The sequence below is a fragment of the Canis lupus genome, chromosome 3, assembly GCF_003254725.2.
Source record: "Canis lupus dingo isolate Sandy chromosome 3, ASM325472v2, whole genome shotgun sequence".
NCBI lineage: Eukaryota > Metazoa > Chordata > Mammalia > Carnivora > Canidae > Canis > Canis lupus.
In genome coordinates, this window is record NC_064245.1 from 55,023,819 (window position 1) to 55,045,832 (window position 22,014).

General features: G+C 43.5%; 1 protein-coding gene across 1 annotated transcript in view; it reads right to left on the reverse strand.

Moving 5' to 3' along the window:
- Positions 1-15,865, reverse strand: part of HDGFL3 (HDGF like 3) — an 81,132-nt gene extending 65,267 nt beyond the window's left edge. Inside the window, exon 1 of the mRNA XM_025436903.3 lies at positions 15,620-15,865. Within this exon, the coding sequence (XP_025292688.1) occupies positions 15,620-15,703 (84 nt within the window). The 5' untranslated portion in view covers positions 15,704-15,865. The remainder of the gene's footprint in view (positions 1-15,619) is intronic.
- Positions 15,866-22,014: the final 6,149 nt, after the last annotated feature.

Sequence of the window (22,014 nt, forward strand, 5' to 3'; positions counted from 1 at the left end):
ATAAAATGATTTGCTGAAAACGAGGGGAAAGCACCAGAGTTGGAAGAGAAAAGTAATGGTATCTCGGAGTACCCAAGAAACATGGACAAGGAGCACTGAGAACCTAGATACAAGCAATCCTGGGGCAGGCCCAGGTTGCATGTCTTTGTGATTACACCCACTGGTTGCAGTAGGCCACCTGCTTAAGCAGACAAGGCAGACTCGAAGAGTGACCCAGGAAGGGGTTTCTAGGATGAACATACCAAAGTAAAAAAGGAGACTAGGGTGAGAGCAGTTCAAGTGATCATGTGGGTTAAATCAGGATAAGGAGGAGTGAAGCCCAGAGGCAGTGGACTTAGCAAGAGAAAGCGGAGAGGTCCAGACTCACTCAGAATATACAAGAACACCGAATGAGAGACACCTCTACTGAAGCAATGGAGGCATCCTCAATCACTGTCCACTCAGTGGCAAACTGCTCCAACTGCCCACTCTCGTTGAACTGCTCTACTCCTGTAATTTGCTCTTAGGACAACATAAAAATAAGGGACACATTTGTTCTGGGTTACCTGATCCCTTGTAGTTAAATAAATCTTTGCCCTAGACAAGGAGCTTATTAAAAACAAACAGTGGAAACCATCCTATTTCATGGTTCTACCATGGGCTCTGTCTTTACTCTCCCACCTGGCCTGGCACAAGGCAGGGCCAGCAGACCACAAGAGCAACATAGGACTGAGCTGGGACATCTGGGTGGCTCAGTGGTTGAGTGCCTGCCTTGGGCTCAGGGCGTGATCCCATGGTCCAGGGATTGAGTAGCACATCAGGCTCCCTGTGAGGGGGCCTGCTTCCCCCTCTGCCTGTGTCTCTGCCTCTCTCTGTGTCTCTCATGAATAAATAATTTTAAAAAACAAAACAAAGAAAACACAAAGGACTGGGCTGGCGAACAACCAGAGCTCTTGAATATCTGGCATAGCACAAACGCTAACCTAATAGTATCCTCTTAGTTCCAAGATATTTCCATTTAGTACAGTGGGGTTATTTTCTCATAGAAGTATATTTATTTTGTGAGTCAACCTGCCAGATGTGAGATATAAAACTTTGCTTACTATACCCTTTCAGAAAGGTATCTTTTTTTTTTTAAAGATTTTTTATTTTTTAAGATTTTATTTATTTATTCATGAGAGACAAAGAGAGAGAGGCAGAGACACAGGCAGAGGGAGAAGCAGGCTCCAGGCAGGAAGCCCGATGCGGGACTCGATCCCAGGACTCCAGGACCACACCCTGGGTTAAAGGCAGGTGCTAAGCCACTGAGCCACTCAGGGATCCCCCAGAAAGGTATCTTTTATAGAAACTTTAGAATGCCTTACTATCATCAATATTAGGTTTTCTGTACTGAGGCTGTTCTATCCAATAGTAGCAAGGAAATCTTTTTTTTGATTGGATAGTGATTTAAAAAGAAAATACAGAACCATTAGAAATGTGTTAGTCCCATAACTTTACACCCACCTCAGAAGGTACCACTCACGCCCCATGTACATGTCTTCTGGACTTCACAAAAGCACCTCATCCTCAGTCATGGACAGCCTAATACCCTCCAGTCTAGTCCCACAAACCCAAGACCCCAGAGCCTCAATACCATCAGCCAGTGAACACTACCTAGTCCAACAGTATACGTAGCTGGGTAATTAAATGCAGAGAGCTTATCATCTTTAAGCTCAGCGGGTGGCTGAGCCCGGGTGGCTCAGCGGTTTGGCACCACCGTCAGCCCAGGGCCTGATCCTGAGACCCGGGATCGAGTCCCAAGTTGGGCTCCCTGCATGGAGCCTGTTTCTCCTTCTGTCTGTGTCTCTGCCTCTCTCTCTCTCTCCCTGTTTCTCATTAATAAATAAATAAAATCTTAAAAAAAAAAAAAGAAGACATATATATGAAACTAGCTTTGAAAGAGTTGTAGATTCATGTACAATTCAAAGATTAGAAAGAAGTTGAGAGTAGAAACACTGGATTTATACACCAAGCCTTTTGAGATCAAGGGCAATACTGTTCTGAATGGGTAAATGACCTAAAATAATATAACTTTCATTGTTTATGCTCATGTGATCTTCATGTAAGATTGTGGCTACAGCAGAATGAAAAGCTCAGGACTGCTACCTTATCTCAAAAATCCAACTACTGTCGGGGCACCCCCCTGTGGCTCAGTCAGTTGAGCATCTGCCTTCTGCTTGGGTCATGATCCCGGGGTCCTGGAATCAAGCCCACATTGGGCTCCCTGCTCAGCAGCGAGTCTGTTTGTCCCTCTCTCTCTGCCTCTCCTCCTGGCTCATTCTGTCTCAAATAAATAAATAAATAAATAAACAAACAAATAAATATCTTTTTTAAAAATCCAATTACTGTCATAGATACACACACACACACACACACACACACACACAGAACTCACATAGATTAATTTCCCTTTGGCCTAACAGACCAGACCACTGCTTTTCAAACTGCAGGGAGTGAAACTAATTTAGTGGATTGCAACCTGATTTTCTGCAAAATAAAAATATTAAAATATCAGAATGTATCACATATAGTATGATTTGGTGAAGACTTATTTCTCGTGTATGAAATTAGTAGTTATTTCTTACTATAGGCTTTATTTCTTACTATAGTAAAAAAAAAAAAAAAAAAAAGGTCTGAAAGCCACCAGACCTGACTGCATCAGGATCAATCAGCAACAATGACTCATTTCCAAGATCTAAATATTTTCAGAGTTATTGACTTAATCCTCACGTAGCAGTTAAGTGAGGGAAATAAGAACAGTTATGCCTTGTTTGAAAGCAGCTGGTCTCATTCTGAAAGTCAAACAGAGGCCTAGAGGGATTTAATTTTCAATCCATTCAACATATAGAACTCTAAAAAAATGAACTGAGGATCTGTCATACTGCTCCCTCTGAATATGCATTTCCTTCAAAGTTAAAGATGTCATTAACACAGAAGTTCTACTTTGGTGACAAAAAGGTAAAAGAGCTCTAAAGCCATTAGGGTTTCTTTTTTTTAATGTTTCTTCCTACATAAAAATTTTTGAATTTTCTGTGACATTCATTTTTATATTGGTAACTTCTTCTGAACCTAACAAACCCAGCACCACTTCTAACACACTCATCTTAAATACATTTTGCAATAGAAACTGAGAAGTTAATGCTATGTTATTAAGAACTCTCCAGCCTCATGGAGCCAACTTTTTTGTTAGCATGGACTTCCCTCCACTTTTCTTTCTCTCCCCTCCACTTTTGACACCAGATAACTTCCACTTCTGCGTAGGCTTACAGATTATACTCAGAGAGTCCACTCAGAGCTCTAGTGTCCGTGATCAAGTGGGAAGAGTAGTTTTCTCACAGATCCTTTCTATAGGCCTACATAGTCTAGTTTAGTTTGCCCCCAAGTACTAAAGCTATCTGGAACCTCTAGAAATGGCCCACCACATGCAGGACTCTGAGGGACAAGGACCAATGAGAAGTGCCCAGAGCCAACTCAATATTATAAAGCCACAAGGAAACTACTGAAAGACACCTGGTAAACCACAAAAGCATTTACTGAGACTTCACTAGGTTTCTACCATTGTATGATAAGGAGTTTGGTGCTCCTGGTAGGTAATTGTATTTTTTTTTTTTTTTTTCTGGTAGGTAATTGTTAGGTACATCTTAACACATGATGACAGGGAAAAAGAAGGGAAACTGAGTAAGAATTCAATAAACACATTTTTTAAAAATTTAAATTCAAGTTAGTTAACATACAGTGTAGTATTGGTTTCAGGAGTAAAATATGGTGGTTCATCATTTACATATTAACACCCAGTGCTCATCACAAGTGCTCTCCTTAATGCCCACCATCCAGTTACCCCATCCCCCCTCCCAGCTCCCCTCCAGCAATCCTGTTAGTTCTCTATAGTTAAGAGTCATTTATGGTTTGCCTCCTGTTTTTATCTTATTTTTCCTTCCCTCCTATGTTGATGTTTTGTTTCTTAAATTCCACATATGAGTGAAATCATATGGTATTTGTCCTTCTCTGACTGATTTTGCTTAGCATAACACATTCTAGTTCTATCCACGTTGTTGCAGATGGCAAGATTTCATTTTTTTTCCCAAGATTTTATTTATTTGAGAGTGCATGAGCAGGGGGAAGGGCAGAGGGAGAAGCAGACTTCTTACTGAGTAGGAAGCCCAACATGGGACTCAATCCCAGGACTCTGAGAGGACAACCTGAGCTGAAGGCAGATGTTCAACCTACTGAGCCACCCAGGCATCCCAAGATTTCACTCTTTTGATAGCTGAGTAGTATTCCTGTGTGTGTGTGTACATACACACCTTCTTTATCCATTCATCAGTTGATGGGCATTTGGTCTCTTTCCATAACTTGCCTATTGTTGATAGTGCTGTTATAAACCCTGGAGTGGCATGTGCCCCTTTGAATCAGCATTTTTGTATCCTTTGGATAAATACCTAGTAGTGCAATTTTTGAATTGTAGGGTAGTTTTATTTTTTAACTTGGAGGAATCTCTACTATCCTCCAGAGTGGCTGCACTAGTTTGCATTCCCACCAACAACGCAAAAGAATTTCCCTTTCTCCACATCCTCACCAACATCTGTTGTTTCCAGAGTTGTTAATATTAGCCATTCTGACAGGTATGAGGTGGTTATCTCATTGTGGTTTTGATTTATATTTCCCTGATGAGTGATACTGAGCATTTTTTCATGTGTCTGTTAGCCATTTGTGTGTCTTCTTTGGAAGAAATGTCTGTTCATGTCTTCTGCCCATTTCTTAACTGCATTATTTATTTTTGGGGTGTTGATTTTGATGAACTCTTTATAGATTCTGGATACCAGCCTCTTACCTGATGTCATTTGCAAATATCCTCTCCCATTCCATTGGTTGTCTTTTAGTTTTGTCGATTGTTTACTTCACTGTGCAGAAGCTTTTTACTCTGATAAAGTCCTAACAGTTCACTTTTGCTTTTGTTTCCCTGGTCTCCAGAGACATGTCTAGTAAGTTGCTGCAGCCAAGGTCAAAGACGTTGCTTCCTGTTTTCTCCACTAGGATTTTGATCATTTCCTATCCTACATTTACGTCTTTCCTCCATTTTGAATTTATTTTAGTGTTTGGTGTAAAAAAAAGTGGTCCAGTTTCATTCTTCTGCATATTCTACTCATTGATGTCTAGTTTTTCCAACATCATTTGTTGAAGAGACTGGTAGATATTCTTTCTTGCTTTGTCTAAGATTAGTTGACTATATAGTTGAAGGTCCATTGCTAGGTTCTCCATTTGGTTCCACTGATCTATATGCCTGTTTTTGTACAAGTACCATGCTATCTTGATGATTACAGCTTTGCAATACAGCTTGAAGTCTGGAATTGTAATGCCTCCCACTTTGCTTTTCTTTTTCAACATTACCTTGGCTATTTGGGGTCTTTTCTGGTTCCATACAAATTTTATGACTGTTCTAGTTTGTGAAAGACACTGGTGTTACTTTGATTGAGATTGCATTGAATGCGTATATTGTTTGGGATAGTACAGACATTTAAATAATATATTCTTTTAATCTAGAAGCATAGAATGTTTTCCCATTTCTTTGTGTCTTCTTCAATTTCTTTCATAAGTGTTCTATAGTTTTCAACGTACAGATCTTTTACCTCTTTGGTTAGGTTTATTTCTAGATATCTGATGGATTTTGATGCAATTGTAAATAGGACCAATTCCTTGATTTCACTTTCTGCTGTTTTGTTACTGATGTATAGAAATGCAACAAATTTCTTTTTGTTGATTTTATATCCTGAGACTTTGCAGTATCAGTTTTAGCAATTTTTGGTGGAGTCTTTTGGGTCGTCTACATAAGAGTCTCATGTCATCTGCAAAGAGTGAAAGTTTGACTTCTTCCTTGCTAATCTGGATGCCTTTTATTTCTTTTTGCTGTCTGATTACTAAGGCTATGATTTCTAGTACTATGTTAAACAACAGTGGTGATAGTGGACATCTCTGTTATGCTCTTAATTTTAAGGAAAAAGCTCTCAGTTTTTCCCCATTAAAGGTATTAGCTGCGGATCTTTCATATATGGCCTTTATGATGTTGTATATTAATAAACACAAATATTTAACTGAATTAATGTCTTTGGTTACAAGTTAGCAGACTATAATATAGGGTCTATGATCCCTAATTAGCAAACACTTATTTCATATACATTTCAACATCTGATCCCATAGGAAAAAGGGGAAGAGAATAAGAATTATCCTCCCTGTTTTACAAAGAGGCTTGATGCCCAAACCTGACAAGCCAAGACAATGGTGGGATGAAGTATGTGTCTTTTAACTCCTCTGTCTCATTGTTCTTCCCAACATCACAGGAAATCTTGCTCAGTTATCTAGAGGATATCCTTCTAAAGGCTTAAGCTCACCAATTATTAGATTACTTCATTCTTTTTACCTGTATGTGGTTCTCTGTTACCATACAGCTATTTACCTCAACTACAGCAAATTCCTATTTGGTAAGAAGATAGAATAGAAAAATTCACTTACCTATACAGCTGAGAAGTGATTACATATATAAGTAGCAATGAAATAACACATGAAGATGCTATTATAGGGATTAAGAAGACAGTGGCTAGTAGTAGTTCTTAAGATTTAGCTTCTAGGCTGTACTGAACCAGTAACACTCGTAACTGCCCTACTGGTGTTCAAAGTATATGTATTGTTTCACACATAAAGGTTTTAGAACCTATACTGAGTCAGCACTGTGCTATTCATTCATAATTGATTTTAATGGGTCTCTGCTTTCTCTGTATGCATAACTAATATCTTGTTTAGTTTTATACTGCCTTGTGTCAAAGGGCTTTCAAAGAGATATAGGCTAGAGGAAAATAACATAATAAATGTCACAATAAATGCTGACTTCTGAGTGCCAGCCTTCCACTAGCTTCTGAGTACTACATATATACACATATGGTCTTCTTACCACCAAATACGTCTTAAGCCCCTTTACTTACTCTGCATTTCTTATGTTCCTGTGACATTCTTAATGGTCTGGGATTAGCACTCTTACTCAGTGTATAACCTTAGGTGAATTTATTAAGTCTTGGTTTTCTTATGGGAGTATCTACCTTATAGCAGTGTTATCAGATATTTGTTCTAACTTGTAATCAAGACATATATGATACATAATTCAATATGTTATATATTATATATATATATACACTCTGCCTAACTTGTAAACAAAGAAATTAATTCAATTAAACATTTGTATTATTTTTTTTAATATTTTACTTATTTACTCATATGAGAGAGAGAGAGAGAGGCAGAGACAGAGGTAGAGGGAGAAGCAGGTCCCATGCAAGGAGCCTGACATGGGACTTGATCCTGGATCTCCAGGATCACGCCCTGAGATGAAGGCAGCACTAAACCGCTGAACCACCCAGGCTGCCTGAACATTTGTATTTATTAAACTGACAAATATTTTTAAAAATTTGAATCCTCAAATTTTAATGAATATGTGAGAAAATAGATATTCTCTTATTCTCCTGCTGGGTAAGACAGTCAAAACTTCTCTGGAGAACAATGTGACAATAAAAATCCAAAGTTTTAAAACATGCACACACCCCTTGACTGAGAAATATAATTCCTGGAGAACTGTCCTGAGGAAGTAACTAATGATTTAGCTAAAAGCATATTTCTCGGGGATCCCTGGGTGGGTAAGTGGTTTAGCTACCGCCTTCGCCCAGGGCGTGATCCTGGAGTCCCAGGATCGAGTCCTACATAGGGCTCCCTGCATGGAGCCTGCTTCTCCCTCTGCCTGTGTCTCTGCCTCTCTCTCTCTGCCTCTCATGAATAAATAAATAAAATCTTAAAAAAAAAAAAAAGCATATTTCTCAGAGTATTATTTTATAGTATGAAACTGAAAATAACCTAGATGTCCTATAACAGAAACTGGTTATAATTTATGACAAACAGATCTATACTATAAATTACCAGATGGCTATTATAAATAATGTTATAGGAATATATTCATTGCCATTGAAAGTCATCTAAGATAGTGTTTTAGTGGGGATAAAAGGCTGCAAAACTATATATATTACAAATATGTACTTACACATGTAGGTGCATATTCATGATGCTTATGACTAGGTAGAGGGGTATTAATCTTTCTATAATGAATATTATGACTTATGTAATAAAAACTTTTTACATGGACACCTGGGTGGCTCAGCAGTTGAGCATCTGCCTTTGGCTCAGGGCGTGATCCTGGAGTCCCAGGATCGAGTCCCACACTGGGCTCCCTGCGTGGAGCCTCCTTCTCCCTCTCTGTTGTCTCTCATGAATAAATAAATAAAAATCTTAAAAAAAAAAAAACTTTTTACACAGATATTTATAACATAAAAGTCAATCCATTCTCTCTTTTAAATAATTAAAGATATTTTAAAAGTCTACGGTATGAAGAGGGGTGCCTGGCTGGCTCAGTCAGTGGAGAGGGTGACTCTTGATCTCAGGGGTTTGAGTTCAAGCCACATGTTGGGTATAGAGATTACTATAAAAAAAATTTTTTTTTTGGAGAGTATGAACAAGCAAGCTGGAGGTTTGGAGGGAGAGAGAAAGTCTCAAGCAGGTTCTACGCCCAGTGCAGGCCCCATGTAGGGCTTGATCTTATCATGACCTGAGCCTAAACTAAGAGTTGGATGCTTAATGGACAGCCACTCAAGTGCCCTCAAAATAAAATCTTTAAAAGTTTATAGTACGAGAAGATTGTTTTAGATGCAAGGAACACTAGTGACTTTTAAGGATCCTCTACAGTCAGTACTCTGTGGTAAAAGACCAGGTTTTTTAAAATCTCTAATTTGTTATAGACTGACATTTTTATAAAATATGTGAAAGATGAATTATTAGAAAAATAGAAGTTTCGTTTTAAAAACTAGATTCACAAACATAAAGTCATTCTATCAGATGGCTTTAAAAAAAAATTTCTAAACTCTTACTCTCAACTCCTGCACCTATCTGGTCATTGACAGATAACGTTCTGCAGACCATGCTCTCGGTAAGCAAGGCTCTGAGTGATTAAGAAGCCTTTTTGCACTGGACTAATCACTGCATCAAGTAGACTGGATTCTCATTGAACATCTGGACAATCTTCTGCAACAGAAGAGAACTTTCTCCAGTAAACAGGAGCATTTGGGCTCTTCCCCTATTATGTTTATCATATTTACTAGCCTACAATGTTTTTCTTATGCTAATAGACAATTTCAATTAAGTCATATATAATTTTAAACCACCAGTCATTTTCCAAAAGAAGCAAACACCATCTCATATAGTAAAAACCTGACTTCAGAGAATTAACATTTTCCAAATCCTGGGGAAACAATAATCATTAGGGCAAAGCAAAGGGATGATGTGCCAGAAATACAGATTCCTCTGGTTGAAATGGGAGCAATGAAAAATGTTCATGTTGATACTGAGAGTTTAAGTTGCCTATTTGCTCCCAGAGTTAAGCAGAAGAAAATGAGACAATTTACCAATCCCTTGGTGACATGAATATAGTCCCCGGGGGAAAGCCGAATGAATCCCTGCCACTCTGAGGAATGAAACAATGATGGACTTCTCTGGACTCATGTCAAAAAAATTGGGAATTACAAACATCTTATTTTATGTCAAGATTAAAAAGAATTTAAGTCCCAAGTGATTCCCTGAAATTATGTAGCCTAGCCTCTAGAAATAAAGGTTCACAGTTTAGTAATTTATTGTCAAAAGCAAAAAAATTCAAACTGCTATGGATCAGAACTAAGGATTCTCAATCTGTATTTATACTAATAAAGGATATAGAAACACTTTAATTACGGAATTATATTTTTAAATTGCTGCAAATTTAATCTGTTTTAGAAAAATGAAACTCTACCTAGCACAGTACCTTACATACAGTAGGTGTTCAGTAAAAGTCTGGCTAAGAGTTTAGCTCTTCAAGCTGTCCTAGAATGGTTAAGTCAAATGCTTTATTTTTGAGTTGTATCAGGTAAAAAGTTGAGAGCTAGATCCTAGATCAAAAATAAGATAAGCAGGGACGCCTGGGTGGCTCAGTGGTTGAGCGTCTGCCTTTGGCTCAGGGCGTGATGCTGGAGTCCCGGGATCGAGTCCCACATCGGGCTCCCCGCATGGGGCCTGCTTCTCCCTCTGCCTGTGTCTCTGCCTCTCTCTCTCTCTGTGTCTCTCATGAATAAATAAATAAAATCTGGGGATCCCTGGGTGGTGCAGCGGTTTGGCGCCTGCCTTTGGCCCAGGGTGCGATCCTGGAGACCCGGGATCGAATCCCACATCGGGCTCCCGGTGCATGGAGCCTGCTTCTCCCTCTGCCTGTGTCTCTGCCTCTCTCTCTTTCTCTCTCTGTGACTATCATAAATAAATAAAAATTAAAAAATAAATAAATAAATAAAATCTTTAAAAAAAATATGATGAGCAATGATTTAGTAGTGAAAGGAATAGCAGGACCCAGATACAGTTAAACAAAAGATAGGCGGAAACCAGAACTAAAAAGAAATGTAACGAGAAAGCTGTGAAGTAGTAAATGAAGTTTCTAAGACAGTCAAAAGGGAACAGGAAGATGCAAATTGGGAGCACTGAAGCCTTAAACAAGAGAAACAATTTCTCACTGAAAGCTAAGAATACAATACATACAATCCATGAAGAAGACTGGAGTATTAGATTCTTTCCCCCCAATTCATACAAAGTATGTATTTTTTAAATTGAGGCATAACTTACACATAGTATAATGTGCAAATCTTAAATGTGCAGTTTGGGAAGTCTTTACAAATGCACACATCCAGATCATGATAACGAACATTTTCAGGGCTTCCTCCCAGTCATTAACACCTTCCTTCACTCATCATGAACTGATCACTAACCAATTTTGCATGTTTTTGTATCATACAGAATGTACTCGTGTTGGCTTTTTCCACCCAACCTCAAAATTTTGAAATACACCCATATTTTTGTGGGCATCGGTAGTTTGTTCGTTTTTACTGCTGAGCAGTACTCCATTGCATTAACAGGCTACAATTTGGTTTAGCCATTCTACTGATGGACATCTGGGTGTTTTTCAATCTTCTGCTAATATGAATAAAGCTGTCATGTATTAGCATTCTTGTACAAGTCTTTTGGTGGACATAAACACTCGTTTCTCTCGGGTATATGCCTAGAACAGATTGCTAAATTACAAGGTAGGCATGTGTTTTACTGTAGTAGATTGGGCCAGTTTTCTAAAGTGATCGTATCAATTTACTCTAGATTAGCAATGCTGGCACTTGAGTTCTCATATAAAGTTTTTATTTTTATTTTTTTTAAAGTTTTTAAATTTAAAAAAAGCTCTCTGGTTGAAACACAAGAGTTTTGCTTTTTATATTTCCATCTTTTAGAGCAGGGATAACATACAGAGAGTGCTCACACCTCAGGATATACAAGATTTGGAGGGAGGGTGTGAGAAGAAAATGTACAAGTTCTTTTTTTAGTTTCTTCTTTTTTTACCTAAAAAGTAAATTTTACTAATATTTAATACATAAATTGACACTAGTGTCCTTATTCAGATGGTTATATTTATTCACTTTGGGCAAACTGTGATTTATTGCCATTTGAGAGTGCTTGGTTGAACAAAATTAGGGAATATTCACTTCTAAATGAACTCTTGCCAAATGAACAAGTGGCTAAAAGGAGTCCTGCAAAGATAATACCAATACTGTAAGCACAAGCAAACAAGAAATGGCCAAACTGACAGTTCTATTATGGAAAAGCTCTTCAGAAAAATTGTGACTATCTAGTCATCTCACAAGAAACAGGCAAAGAATTTTCCAAAAGTTAATATTTAAAAAAAATATAGACTTAATCTATTACTATTAATATTTTGCTAATAAGAATTTTTTTTTGCTAATAAGAATTCTAAAACACAAATTTTATGTCATCCCCTTTAGTTTCTTTTGTATTTACTTTATAACGTATGTAATAGTACAAAGTATAATTTAAAGTAAATTTACAAAAAAAATAAAAATAAAAAAATAAAGTAAATTTACAATTAGGGCTACATGTTCAAATTTTTTTTTTTAACTCATAGAGTCACAATCAAAAGGGTTCATTCAGAGACTCTTGTTTTAGCATTTAATCATTAGAATACAAATGAACTTGTATTTTTAAGTCATACACAATATAAAATATACTCCATTAAGAGCAGCTAGTGGGGGCACCTGGGTGGCTCAGAGGTTGAGCGTCTGCCTTTGGTTCAGGTCATGATCCTGGGGTCCTGGGATCAAGTCCTGCATCCGGCTCCCTGCAGGGAGCTGCTTCTCTTCTCCCACTGCCTATGTCTCTGTCTCTTATGAATAAATAAACAAAATTAAAAAAAAGAAAAAAGAGCAGCTAGTGGGCTACCAAATGTTAATACATCTGAACAAAGAAGAGGACAGGGATTAACTGGGAAGAGCCACAAGGGAACTTTAATGGGTACTGACACTACCCTTTTCTTGCAAGGGGTATGGATTATCCCAGGGCATACATGTCAGACTCACTGAATGGTACGTTTGAGTGTATTTCAGTTTACATAAATTTTATCTCAAGAGGCAAAAAAAAAAGGGGGGGGGATCTATAAAAAATATTGACCTCTAGTTAATGATAATATATGCTGAAGTGTCTAGGAGTAAATTATACTGTCTGCGGCTTACTTTAAAATGCATTAAAATAAGATGGACTGCTGTATGGATAAAGGGATAGATACATGAATAACATGATAAAGCAAGTACGGTAAATGTTAATTGTAGAATTTAAGTGGTAGAAGGGTGTCCACTGTACAATTATTTTAACTTTTCTATACCTTTGAAGTTATTCATAACTTGGTGGGAAAAATAACCTGTTTACTCAAAAGTTGAATATTAAAAACAGTGTGGTGAAAACAGGGGAAAAGTTAGAAATTCAAAAAGGAAAAAAAGGTAAGAACACCCAAGCACTGCTGTTTGGTGCTTTTACACACACAATCTGTGATTTGAGAACTATGCCTATTTCTCAGACTAGTAAATCAAAATTTAGAAAGATTACAAAATATGCCTACCGTCACAACGTATGAAGCCCAGACGAAAGCTGAACGCAACCTGACCAAATGTGCTGGATGTCTGAATCCTCCAGGCCCATGTTCCATACAAGGGGCTGCCTTGGATCCAACGTCTTTCCTACAGCAGGGAAGTTGCTTCTCTATTCAAGCATGGACCTTCTCTGACGGAAGAGTCCTTCCTACAGTCTGAACTGCAATCTGTCCCCCCATGTTTTTCCTCCGAGGTCTGACCCTTTGGGGCCATACAGATTCTAATCCCCACATGACTGGCCTTCAGATCAAGTGACATTATTTGAAATTTGATTAAGTAGGGTTTTCTGCAGTTAACATTTTGTAACATCATCTACAATGCTATAGCTAGGTGTAAAATGGGGATAACATCTCACAGAACTGGAGTGGAAATAACATGAGAACATCTATGAAGCATAGAGCACAGTAACTAGTAGAGTCGGGACTCAAAAATCTTTTTCTTACACTTACATTTCCTTGGAAATTATAATATGTCACTCATCTCTTCTTACATTATAAAAAAAGAGAGAGAGAGAGATGTTCTTTCCTTGAGGAGTTTATGTTAAAAGGGAAGAGACATAGATTTCATGTACTTATTTTATCTAACAACCTGATTTTATTTTCCATTTTGCCTTGGTTTGGAATTATAACTTCTAGGAATTTCATGTGCAATTAGATCTACAACCAGAACTTCTTCTGCAGCACTTTTTTGTTCCAAAACTACTACAGGTGGCCAATGTACATAAGTAACTTGTTAATGAAATTTTAAGGTTTTTTTTTGGGGGGGGGGGACTCTCAAGATATATTTCAAAAGTAAGATTAAAGCAAGCTATTGGATTACAAGGAACTGACCAACTGGTGATAACAATCTTTAATTCACTCGTGATCACCTACAGGCACATGCACCAAAAAGCTATTTCTTGATAAATATATTCAGGGATCCCTAAAGGACTCCTGAAATCACAAGTCTTGCCCCTTTTAGCAACATGGCACAACAGTATGAAAAATAATCAGTTATTCCCTGCCCAATGAAAACTCTGCCTTGTTTGAGGACAACCTACAGCTCATATGAGGACAAAAGTTATTTTCACAGCCTAAGGGAAACTGAACCTCACTTGAAATCTGAGGTTGTTGGCACTGGAATGAATCCTAGAGATGATCATTTTATAGTTGCAGAAATGGATATTCAGACGTTGAAATGATTAGCCCATAACAGAGCCAGGGCCAAATACCAGGCCCCCTCCCCCCCAATTCTGGGCCCACTGTTCTTTCCATTTTACAATCATGCCAAACTAAATACAAAAAAAGTGATGTCCATCCATTACTTCAACTTCACTAATTTCAGCCTGGCCACCCGTGATGTCACTTCCTTTTGTGAATGGGTGGGTGTGTTGTGTGTGTGTGTGTGTGTGTGTGTGTGTGTGTGTGTGTTTTCCCCTTTCCTGGGTCTAGCTACCTTCCCTGGACTGTAATACAACATTTTAGAGCTCACACTCTTTATTTATACTATTTCCCACATCTGCTTCAGTTCCCCACGGATCCCAACGGAGCCTCCAAGATGCTCTGACCCTCCTTTTCACTGTATTTCTGACTCCAAACAACCGCCAACCAGGATTAAAAATCAAAAGTAAAAGCGATCCGTTTTTAAAGCACAAAGCACATACACACAGCGGTGTTGATCTCCTCACTCAAATGGCCTGATTAAAAATCATCATCATCATCATCATCTGATGCTGTGCATCACACGCAGATGCTTTCTAGAGAAAGCGCCCAGCGACAACCGCTGCGGGCCAGGAAGGGAGCGCTATTGTGGGCTGGGGCCGGGGGGGAGGGGGGGGGCCGGGAGGCCGGGGAGGCCCGGGAGGCCCGGGAGGCCCGCGAGGCCGGGGAGGTCTGGGATCCGACCTGGAACAAACATGGAGGTGGAGAGGCACGCGGAGCTGCCCGGACCCGCCGGCCGCGGCCAGGCTGCGAGCTCCCGGCCGCCGGGACTCCCGGGACCGCGCTCCGGGAGAACTCAACAAGTCTGGATGGCGAACGAGGCGCCGCGAGACGGGTGCGCGGCTGCCAGGAGGCGCCCGCCGGCCTCCGGGTGACCGGCGGCCCTTTCCAGGACTGGCGGCCGCGGCCGCCGCCGGCTCGCAGACAGCCATTTGCATGACGCTCCCCTACGTGCCCCGACGTTCGCCCGGGACCCGGCTGCCCAGCCGCTACCCTGCCCGCGGCGGCGCCTCCGCCCAGGCCCGCCGCCCGCCGCCCGCCGCCCGGCCACCCCGCGGCGGGCCTGCGCCGGCCCGAGCCGCCTGCCAGAAGAGGCGGAAGGATGGCCGCCCTCGCCGAGCGGGCGCGGCCCGGAGCCATCCCTGCGGCCCGGGCACGTCCTCCGTGCGCCGCGCCGGCAGCCCCGGCAGCCCCGGCAGCCCCGGCTCCGAGCCCCCGGCGCCCCGCGCCCGGCCGAGGCGGATGGCGAAAGGGGGCGGGCGCGCCATCATGAAGGGGAAAATGGTGGGCGGGCGGGCCCGCGGCCGCCGTACTCACCCGGGCCGGCCAGTGCGGGTAGCCCTTCATCTTGGCGAAGACCAGGTCGCCCGCCTTGTACTCGCGGGGCCGCGGACGCGCCATCCCGGCCGCTGCCTCCCCCGCTCGTCCTTGGTCGCCGCGAAGATGCCGGGAGGCCGCCCCCCCGCGGGCCGACGGACTGCGCCGCGCTCCCCGCGGGCCTCGAGCGGGCGGGCGAGCGGCCGCTCCGACGAGGGGAAGCGGCGAGGCGGCGGCTGAGGCGAGGGGTGGGCGGGGGGCGCAGCGGGCCCGGCAAATCACGGCCCGGCAGCGGGGGAGGGGAGCCCCCGGCCGCTCGGCTGTCGCCCGCGCCCAGGTCCCCGCCGCCGCCGCGCGCTGCTCACAGGCGCCGCGTCGCCTGCCTCATGCCGCCGCCGCCGCCGCCGCCGCCGCCGGCCTCCGTCCCGGGCTCCCGGGCGCGGCGCGAGCGCCGGGCCTCGCGCCTCCTCCGAATTCCTCCTCGGGCAGCGACCGCAAACACGATCTTATTATTGTTCTCGCGCGCGCTCAGCATCCCCCCCCCCCCCCGCCCCGCTTCCCGCTCCCTCCCCTCCCGCGCCGGCCGGTTAATTCCTAGGTACACAGCCGGCTTTCGCCCAGAAACCGCGCGCGCCAGCCGGGCTGCTCGGCGGGCGGGCGGGCGGGGGGCGCGTCTCCCCCCAGCACCCAAGCCCGCGCGGGGCGGGCGGGAGCGCCTACTCCGGAGGACGCCCGCCGCCCGCTCTCTTTTGTTCTGGGCCCGGAGCTGCCCGCCGCAGCCCAGCCAATCACCACCTGGCCGCCCCCCTCCCCGCCGGCCCGCGCCGCTCTGGGGGGCGCCCCCCAGCCCCCCGGCCCCCGGCCCTGCGCCCCCCGCGGGCCGCCGCTGCGGGTGCTCTCCCGGGAGTGGGGTACAAAGGCGCTGCAGGCCTGGGAGACGGCCGCCCTGAGCATCAGGCTGACTGCACAGAGCCCCCCGCTCTGCACTCCGCGACCTTGGTGGGTGCTCGCCCCAGGTGTGCCCTTGACCTTGCACTGTGACCGCCCCCCAGGGCGGGCTCTTCAGCCAGAGTCACGCGACGTGGCTCTCAGCGGCAGGCGGCACCGTCAGGATTCGAACGCGGAGCTGCACGGTTCCGAAGTCCAACGCGGTTGTGCTGTTCCCTGAGTGGGTCTTGCAGGCCTGGGGTTCTGTGAGACGGACTTCCCTCTGGCCACAGTCACTGGTTTCCAATCCTGGCAACATTTTGGACAACGTGTTCTGAATCTGCCTAATGGTGAAGGCAGCTTCTTTTTCATCATCCAGAAACCCACCTGCAAGCAATGACTGGCACAGCTCCTGAATGTACCCTGAGTGTGGCCATCATTTGTCCCAAGGACAGTTCTTGTCTGTCCCCTCTTCTGAGCTTTCCTGCTCTTCCTGCTTTTACAGAAGCTCTTCCTTCCTATCGGCGTCTGCCTCCCTCACTTGCCTTGGAGAGTGTGTGCGCTGGCCTATGGAGTGGACCAAGCCCTGCACCTGTTCTTGGTGCCAGGCCTCCAATCCTGGGGCTTGAAAGTCTCCAGCCACCCTGAAGATCGTGTGCGTCCTTACTAGCACTTGACATGACCTACTCATGCATTTCTTTCCTATTTGTGTCTGCTGATTTTCCTTTCTAGAGATCACGCCTTCCTCATAGGTCCTGCAGGTTCTCCTGTCCTCTCTTCTCACTGGAGAAGATGTGTCTAGGTCCTTTTGCCTCAGTTGTAATAGCCGGTGTTAGTCCCTTCAGGCTGCTATAGCAAAATACCACAAAAAGGGTGGCTTATAAACCAGGGAAAATTTATTTCTTAGGTTTGAAGACTGGGAAGTCCAAAAACACCGTGCGGGCAATTCTGTCGTCTGGTGAGGACCCACGTCCTGGTTCATAGACAGTCTTTATCCTGTGTGCTTCCACAGGTAAGCGGTGGAAGAGGGCATGCCAGCTCTCTGGGGCCTCTTTTTTTTTTTTTTTAAGATTTTATTTATTTATTCATGAGGGACATACACAGAGAGAGAGAGGGGTAGAGACACAGGCAGAGGGAGAAGCAGGCTCCATGCAGGGAGCCTGATGTGGGACTCGATCCCAGGTCTCCAGGATCACACCCTGGGCCGAGGGTGACACTAAACCCCTGAGCCACCCGGGCTGCCCATGGGGCCTCTTTTATAAGGGCACTAATTCCATTCATGAGGTCTCCACCCTCATGACTCAGTCCCCTCCCAAAGCCCTCACTTCCAAATACATGGGACATTAGGATTTGGCACATGAATTTTGAGAGGACGCAAACGTTCAATTCGCAGCAGTCTGCTAATGGGTCTCCCGCTTCCATGACCTGTCATGTGTATCTGTCATCATGCCCCATTCATGAACTTGTGAACAGTTCCTATATGCTCTTATGTCAAACTGAAATCCCTCTGATTAGTTGCCAAAGCCCTCGCTGTTGGCTGCTTGCCCCTACGAACTGGTCTCCCCGTGGGCACAGGGTAGGAATTGGGGAGAGGAAAGAAATGAGAACAGAAAGGTGGTCAGTTGGAAGCCACAGGGAGACTTTCAGCAGAGGAGGGACATGATCATGGTTTGGGTCTAGACAAATTACTCTGGTGGCCAGTGTGGAGGTGGATTTGAGGGTAAGAGTCTGGAGACAGAGGCTCAGTTGGGGGGCTCTCATAGGAGAGAGAGGGGCCAAGACAGGGCCTGCTGACTCACTGGGTAGGAAGAATAAATCAAAAGCCATTCCCTGGTTTCTGGCTTAAGCAACAGGATGATTAGTTTTGGCACTCGTCGAGGAAATCCATGAAGAAAGGGCAATTTGGGGATGAGATAATGAGTGGTTTTGTGTGTCGAAATTTCCATGGGGCATCCAAAAAGAGATGTTTCACAAACAGCTAAATATACAGCTTAGAGAAAGAAGTCAAGGCAAAATATAGAGATTTGAGGGACATCAGTATCCAGGTGGCAGTTGAAACCCCTTGGGAGTTTCCCAGAAGACTATGTCGAGTAAGAAAAGCAGTGGCCAAGGATGGAGCTGGGTAACACTAAACCTTTAAGCGTCAGGCAGAAAAGAGAAGAGGAGAGTAGTGCTGGAGAAGTAAAAAAAAAATAAAAAATAAAAAAAAATTCAAGAATTTCCAAAAGGAGGGACCTGTCCAGATAGATGCCTCAGGAAGGTCAAGTGAGCTAAGAAAAGATGTGGATGCACTGAATCTGGTGACTGAGACATCCTTGGTGACCTTGGTGAGCACTATCTCACTGAAACAGTGATGGGAAGAAACCAGGGAGCAGTGACTTGACACATGAGTGAGAGGCCAGAATCTGGAGTCAGGAAGTATAGACACCTCATTCATTCCTGGCAGTGGAGAAAGACTAGCAAGAACGCATGAAGGGTGAGTTGTTCTGCTGTGATAGGCTACTTTGTCAAAGATTGGAGAAATGTAAGTTTATAATGAGGAGAAGCAGTCGATGGAGAGGATGAAGACAGAGGCCAAAGAGGGGATAATTGATAGGGTTTGATTGATTGATTTTGAGAATGTGGAGATTTCTCCCAGCTAGGCTTTGGTATCAGGATTTCATCAGAGCCTGGTCTCCCTGCTTAGCGTATACATCATCTGCCTGCCTCTCATGCCCTGACCAAGTCAACCTTAATAACCAACGCACAGGGGATCCCCTTCTGACTGGTCCTCAGGAATCTCCTAATGTGCTTGGCTAAGAGCCCATCTGTCTCCGCAGCCAGGTTGGATGCAGACCACCTTGTCAACACAGTGTTGCTGGGATTGAAGCATTGCCCTGTGGCTTTCACTGCAGACAGAGCTTTCAGACTGGTTCCTCTGCTTTTATGCAAACGGCTGTTCCTGTGGCTATTCCAGAACAATGCTCTATTCAAATATTTAACAGATAATAAGTAACCCTTTAGAGATACCACTAAGACCATTAAGAGTCTGATGTATTTTATTTTAGTTTGGCCCCCAAGAGTTGCTCTCTTTGCTATGTCAGAATAGAGCACATTAATTTTACTTCTGAAACTTGGAAAGAACACATTTCACAAATGATAATAATATCAATATCCTTTGGTCACTTTTGATTTTATTATCCTAAGATCCCATAGAGATCTTCACCCTGCCCTTGGCACTTTGGTCTGCTTTTTGCCATTCCTCTTCTTGCTCACACATATCCATACATTTTGTTGGCTCTGTCTGTTTTTCACCTTCTCCTTTCTTTTTTTGTTTTTGTTTTATTAAGAGATTTTATGTATTTTTGTTTGTTTGTTTTTTGAGATTTTATGTATTTATTTGAGAGAGAGAGAGCAACAGAGAGAACACAAGCAAGGGGAGGCGCAGAGAGAAAGGCAGACTTCCTGCTGAGCAGAGACGGTGATATGGGACTTCATCCCAGGACTCTGAGATCATGACCTGAACCAAAGGCAGATGCTTAACTAACTGAGCCACCCAGGCACCCCTGCCTTCTCCTTTCATATCGACTCAAGTTCCTAATAAAACTCTAACAGTTCCTTCAGATCTGTCCCTCAGATTCACCCACTCTGTGATGCTTTCGTTGCCTAAAATCGATTCTTCAAATTATGTACGAGATGGTATATATAAAGCACCTAGAACAATGCCTGGCAAATAGTAAATTCTCATTAACTATCGGTAGTGTTGTTATATTTGTTGTTGTTAACATGGTACGGTGAAAAGAACTGTTGAAAGGGACTTAGGAAAATTTGGTGTTAATCTCTCTCTCACACACACACCAGGATGTCCGAGGGAACTCCATGGACCTTGCATCAGAGTCCCCTCTACTTCTCTACTTCTTTTTGCCGCTAGAGGCATCTTTCAATGTCTTCTAACCTGGTCCCAGAAGAACTGATCTCATATTCCTTGAACGAGAGAGGGCTATAAGATATTGACACTTTCTTGAAAGTCAGTGAAAGGACTGCCATGTACTACCTATGCTGAGAGAGAGAACACCCACCTTGGTGTAAGCATCAGGCGGTTGTCAGTTGGTAGAAGGAACAATAAAGTCAACATGGACCATGATAGGACAAGATAGGTGTCAAAAATAGAGGTCAGTTGGGCAGCCCCAGTGGCCCAGTGGTTTAGCGCCATCTTCGGCCCAGGTTGTGATCCTGGAGACCCGGGATTGAGTCCCACGTCAGGCTCCCTGCATGGAGCCTGCTTCTCCCTCTGCCTGTGTCTCTGCCTCTCTCTCTCTCTCTCTCTGTGTCTGTCATGAATAAATAAATAAAATCTTAAAAAAAAATAGAGGTCAGTCTCATTGGTAGCTATACCAGCAGCAACTGCACTCAGGCCACCAAGGAGAGAAGAGACACCCTGATAATGATCCCAAGATGCATGGTATACTCTCTGAAGATACTATGTAAGTCACCTGCGATCTTATTTGCAGAAGGAAAGGAGGAATGTTTCAGGTCCTGGGAAGTCTCCTCCCTGACACTCAAAGTCCAAAGGCTGTTTCCATTGCGATTGCTCTCCTTCTCACCCCCTCACTGTCCTGCCACTGAGGAGCAAACTAGAGAATGTTAATGAGTTACTAGCTTTTTGTGGAGGAAGGGATTCAAGATGTAAACGACATTAAAGGCTTGAAAGAACTTGCAGCGTTGGCCAACATTTTGGCTAGCATGATTCCAATCTTAGTGTAGACGCTGCTGAAGAGAGCATTGGATCAATAGTTTGCATTCATTTCTTTGTTTATTGAAAACATATTTGTTGAGTAACCCTATGTACCAGTCATTTCTTAGCTCTAGGAGCCATGGAGAACTAGGAGGATGGTGAAGGAGTCAAAACCATGCCAGGTGAAATAGTGTTGCAGAAGTCTGGGGATGGTATGGTATCTAAGTTCAACCATCTGATGGGCTACTGTGTGGAGTGAAGGGTATGGGAGAAATGGTGCCTGACTAGTTCTAGGCCTAGACAGTAAGAGTGTAGCAGCTTCCATCTTCACCCTCTTGGAGTTCCAATGTACCATATATATATTTACAAACATCCTGTTGGTATGGAAGGGGAAGAGCACAGGGAGAGAAGCCCTAGAGAATGAAAGAATGCAAAGAGACAGAGAGAGAGGACACCCACCCAGTCCCCAACTCTTCTATTCCCCCTTGTTGAAGTGGCAGAAATGTGAGTGAAGGGGATCTTGGGTGGCTCAGTGGTTTAGCACCTGCCTTTGGCCCAGGGCGTGATCCTGGAATCCTGGGATCGAGTCCCACATCAGGCTCCCTGCATGGAGCCTGCTTCCCCCTCTGCCTGTGTCTCGGCCTCTCTCTCTCTCTGTGTGTCTCTCGTTAATAAATAAATAAAATATTTAAAAAATGTGAGTGAAGTCATTTTGGATCCCCCAACGGCAATTAAGCTACCCTAGCCCACATCA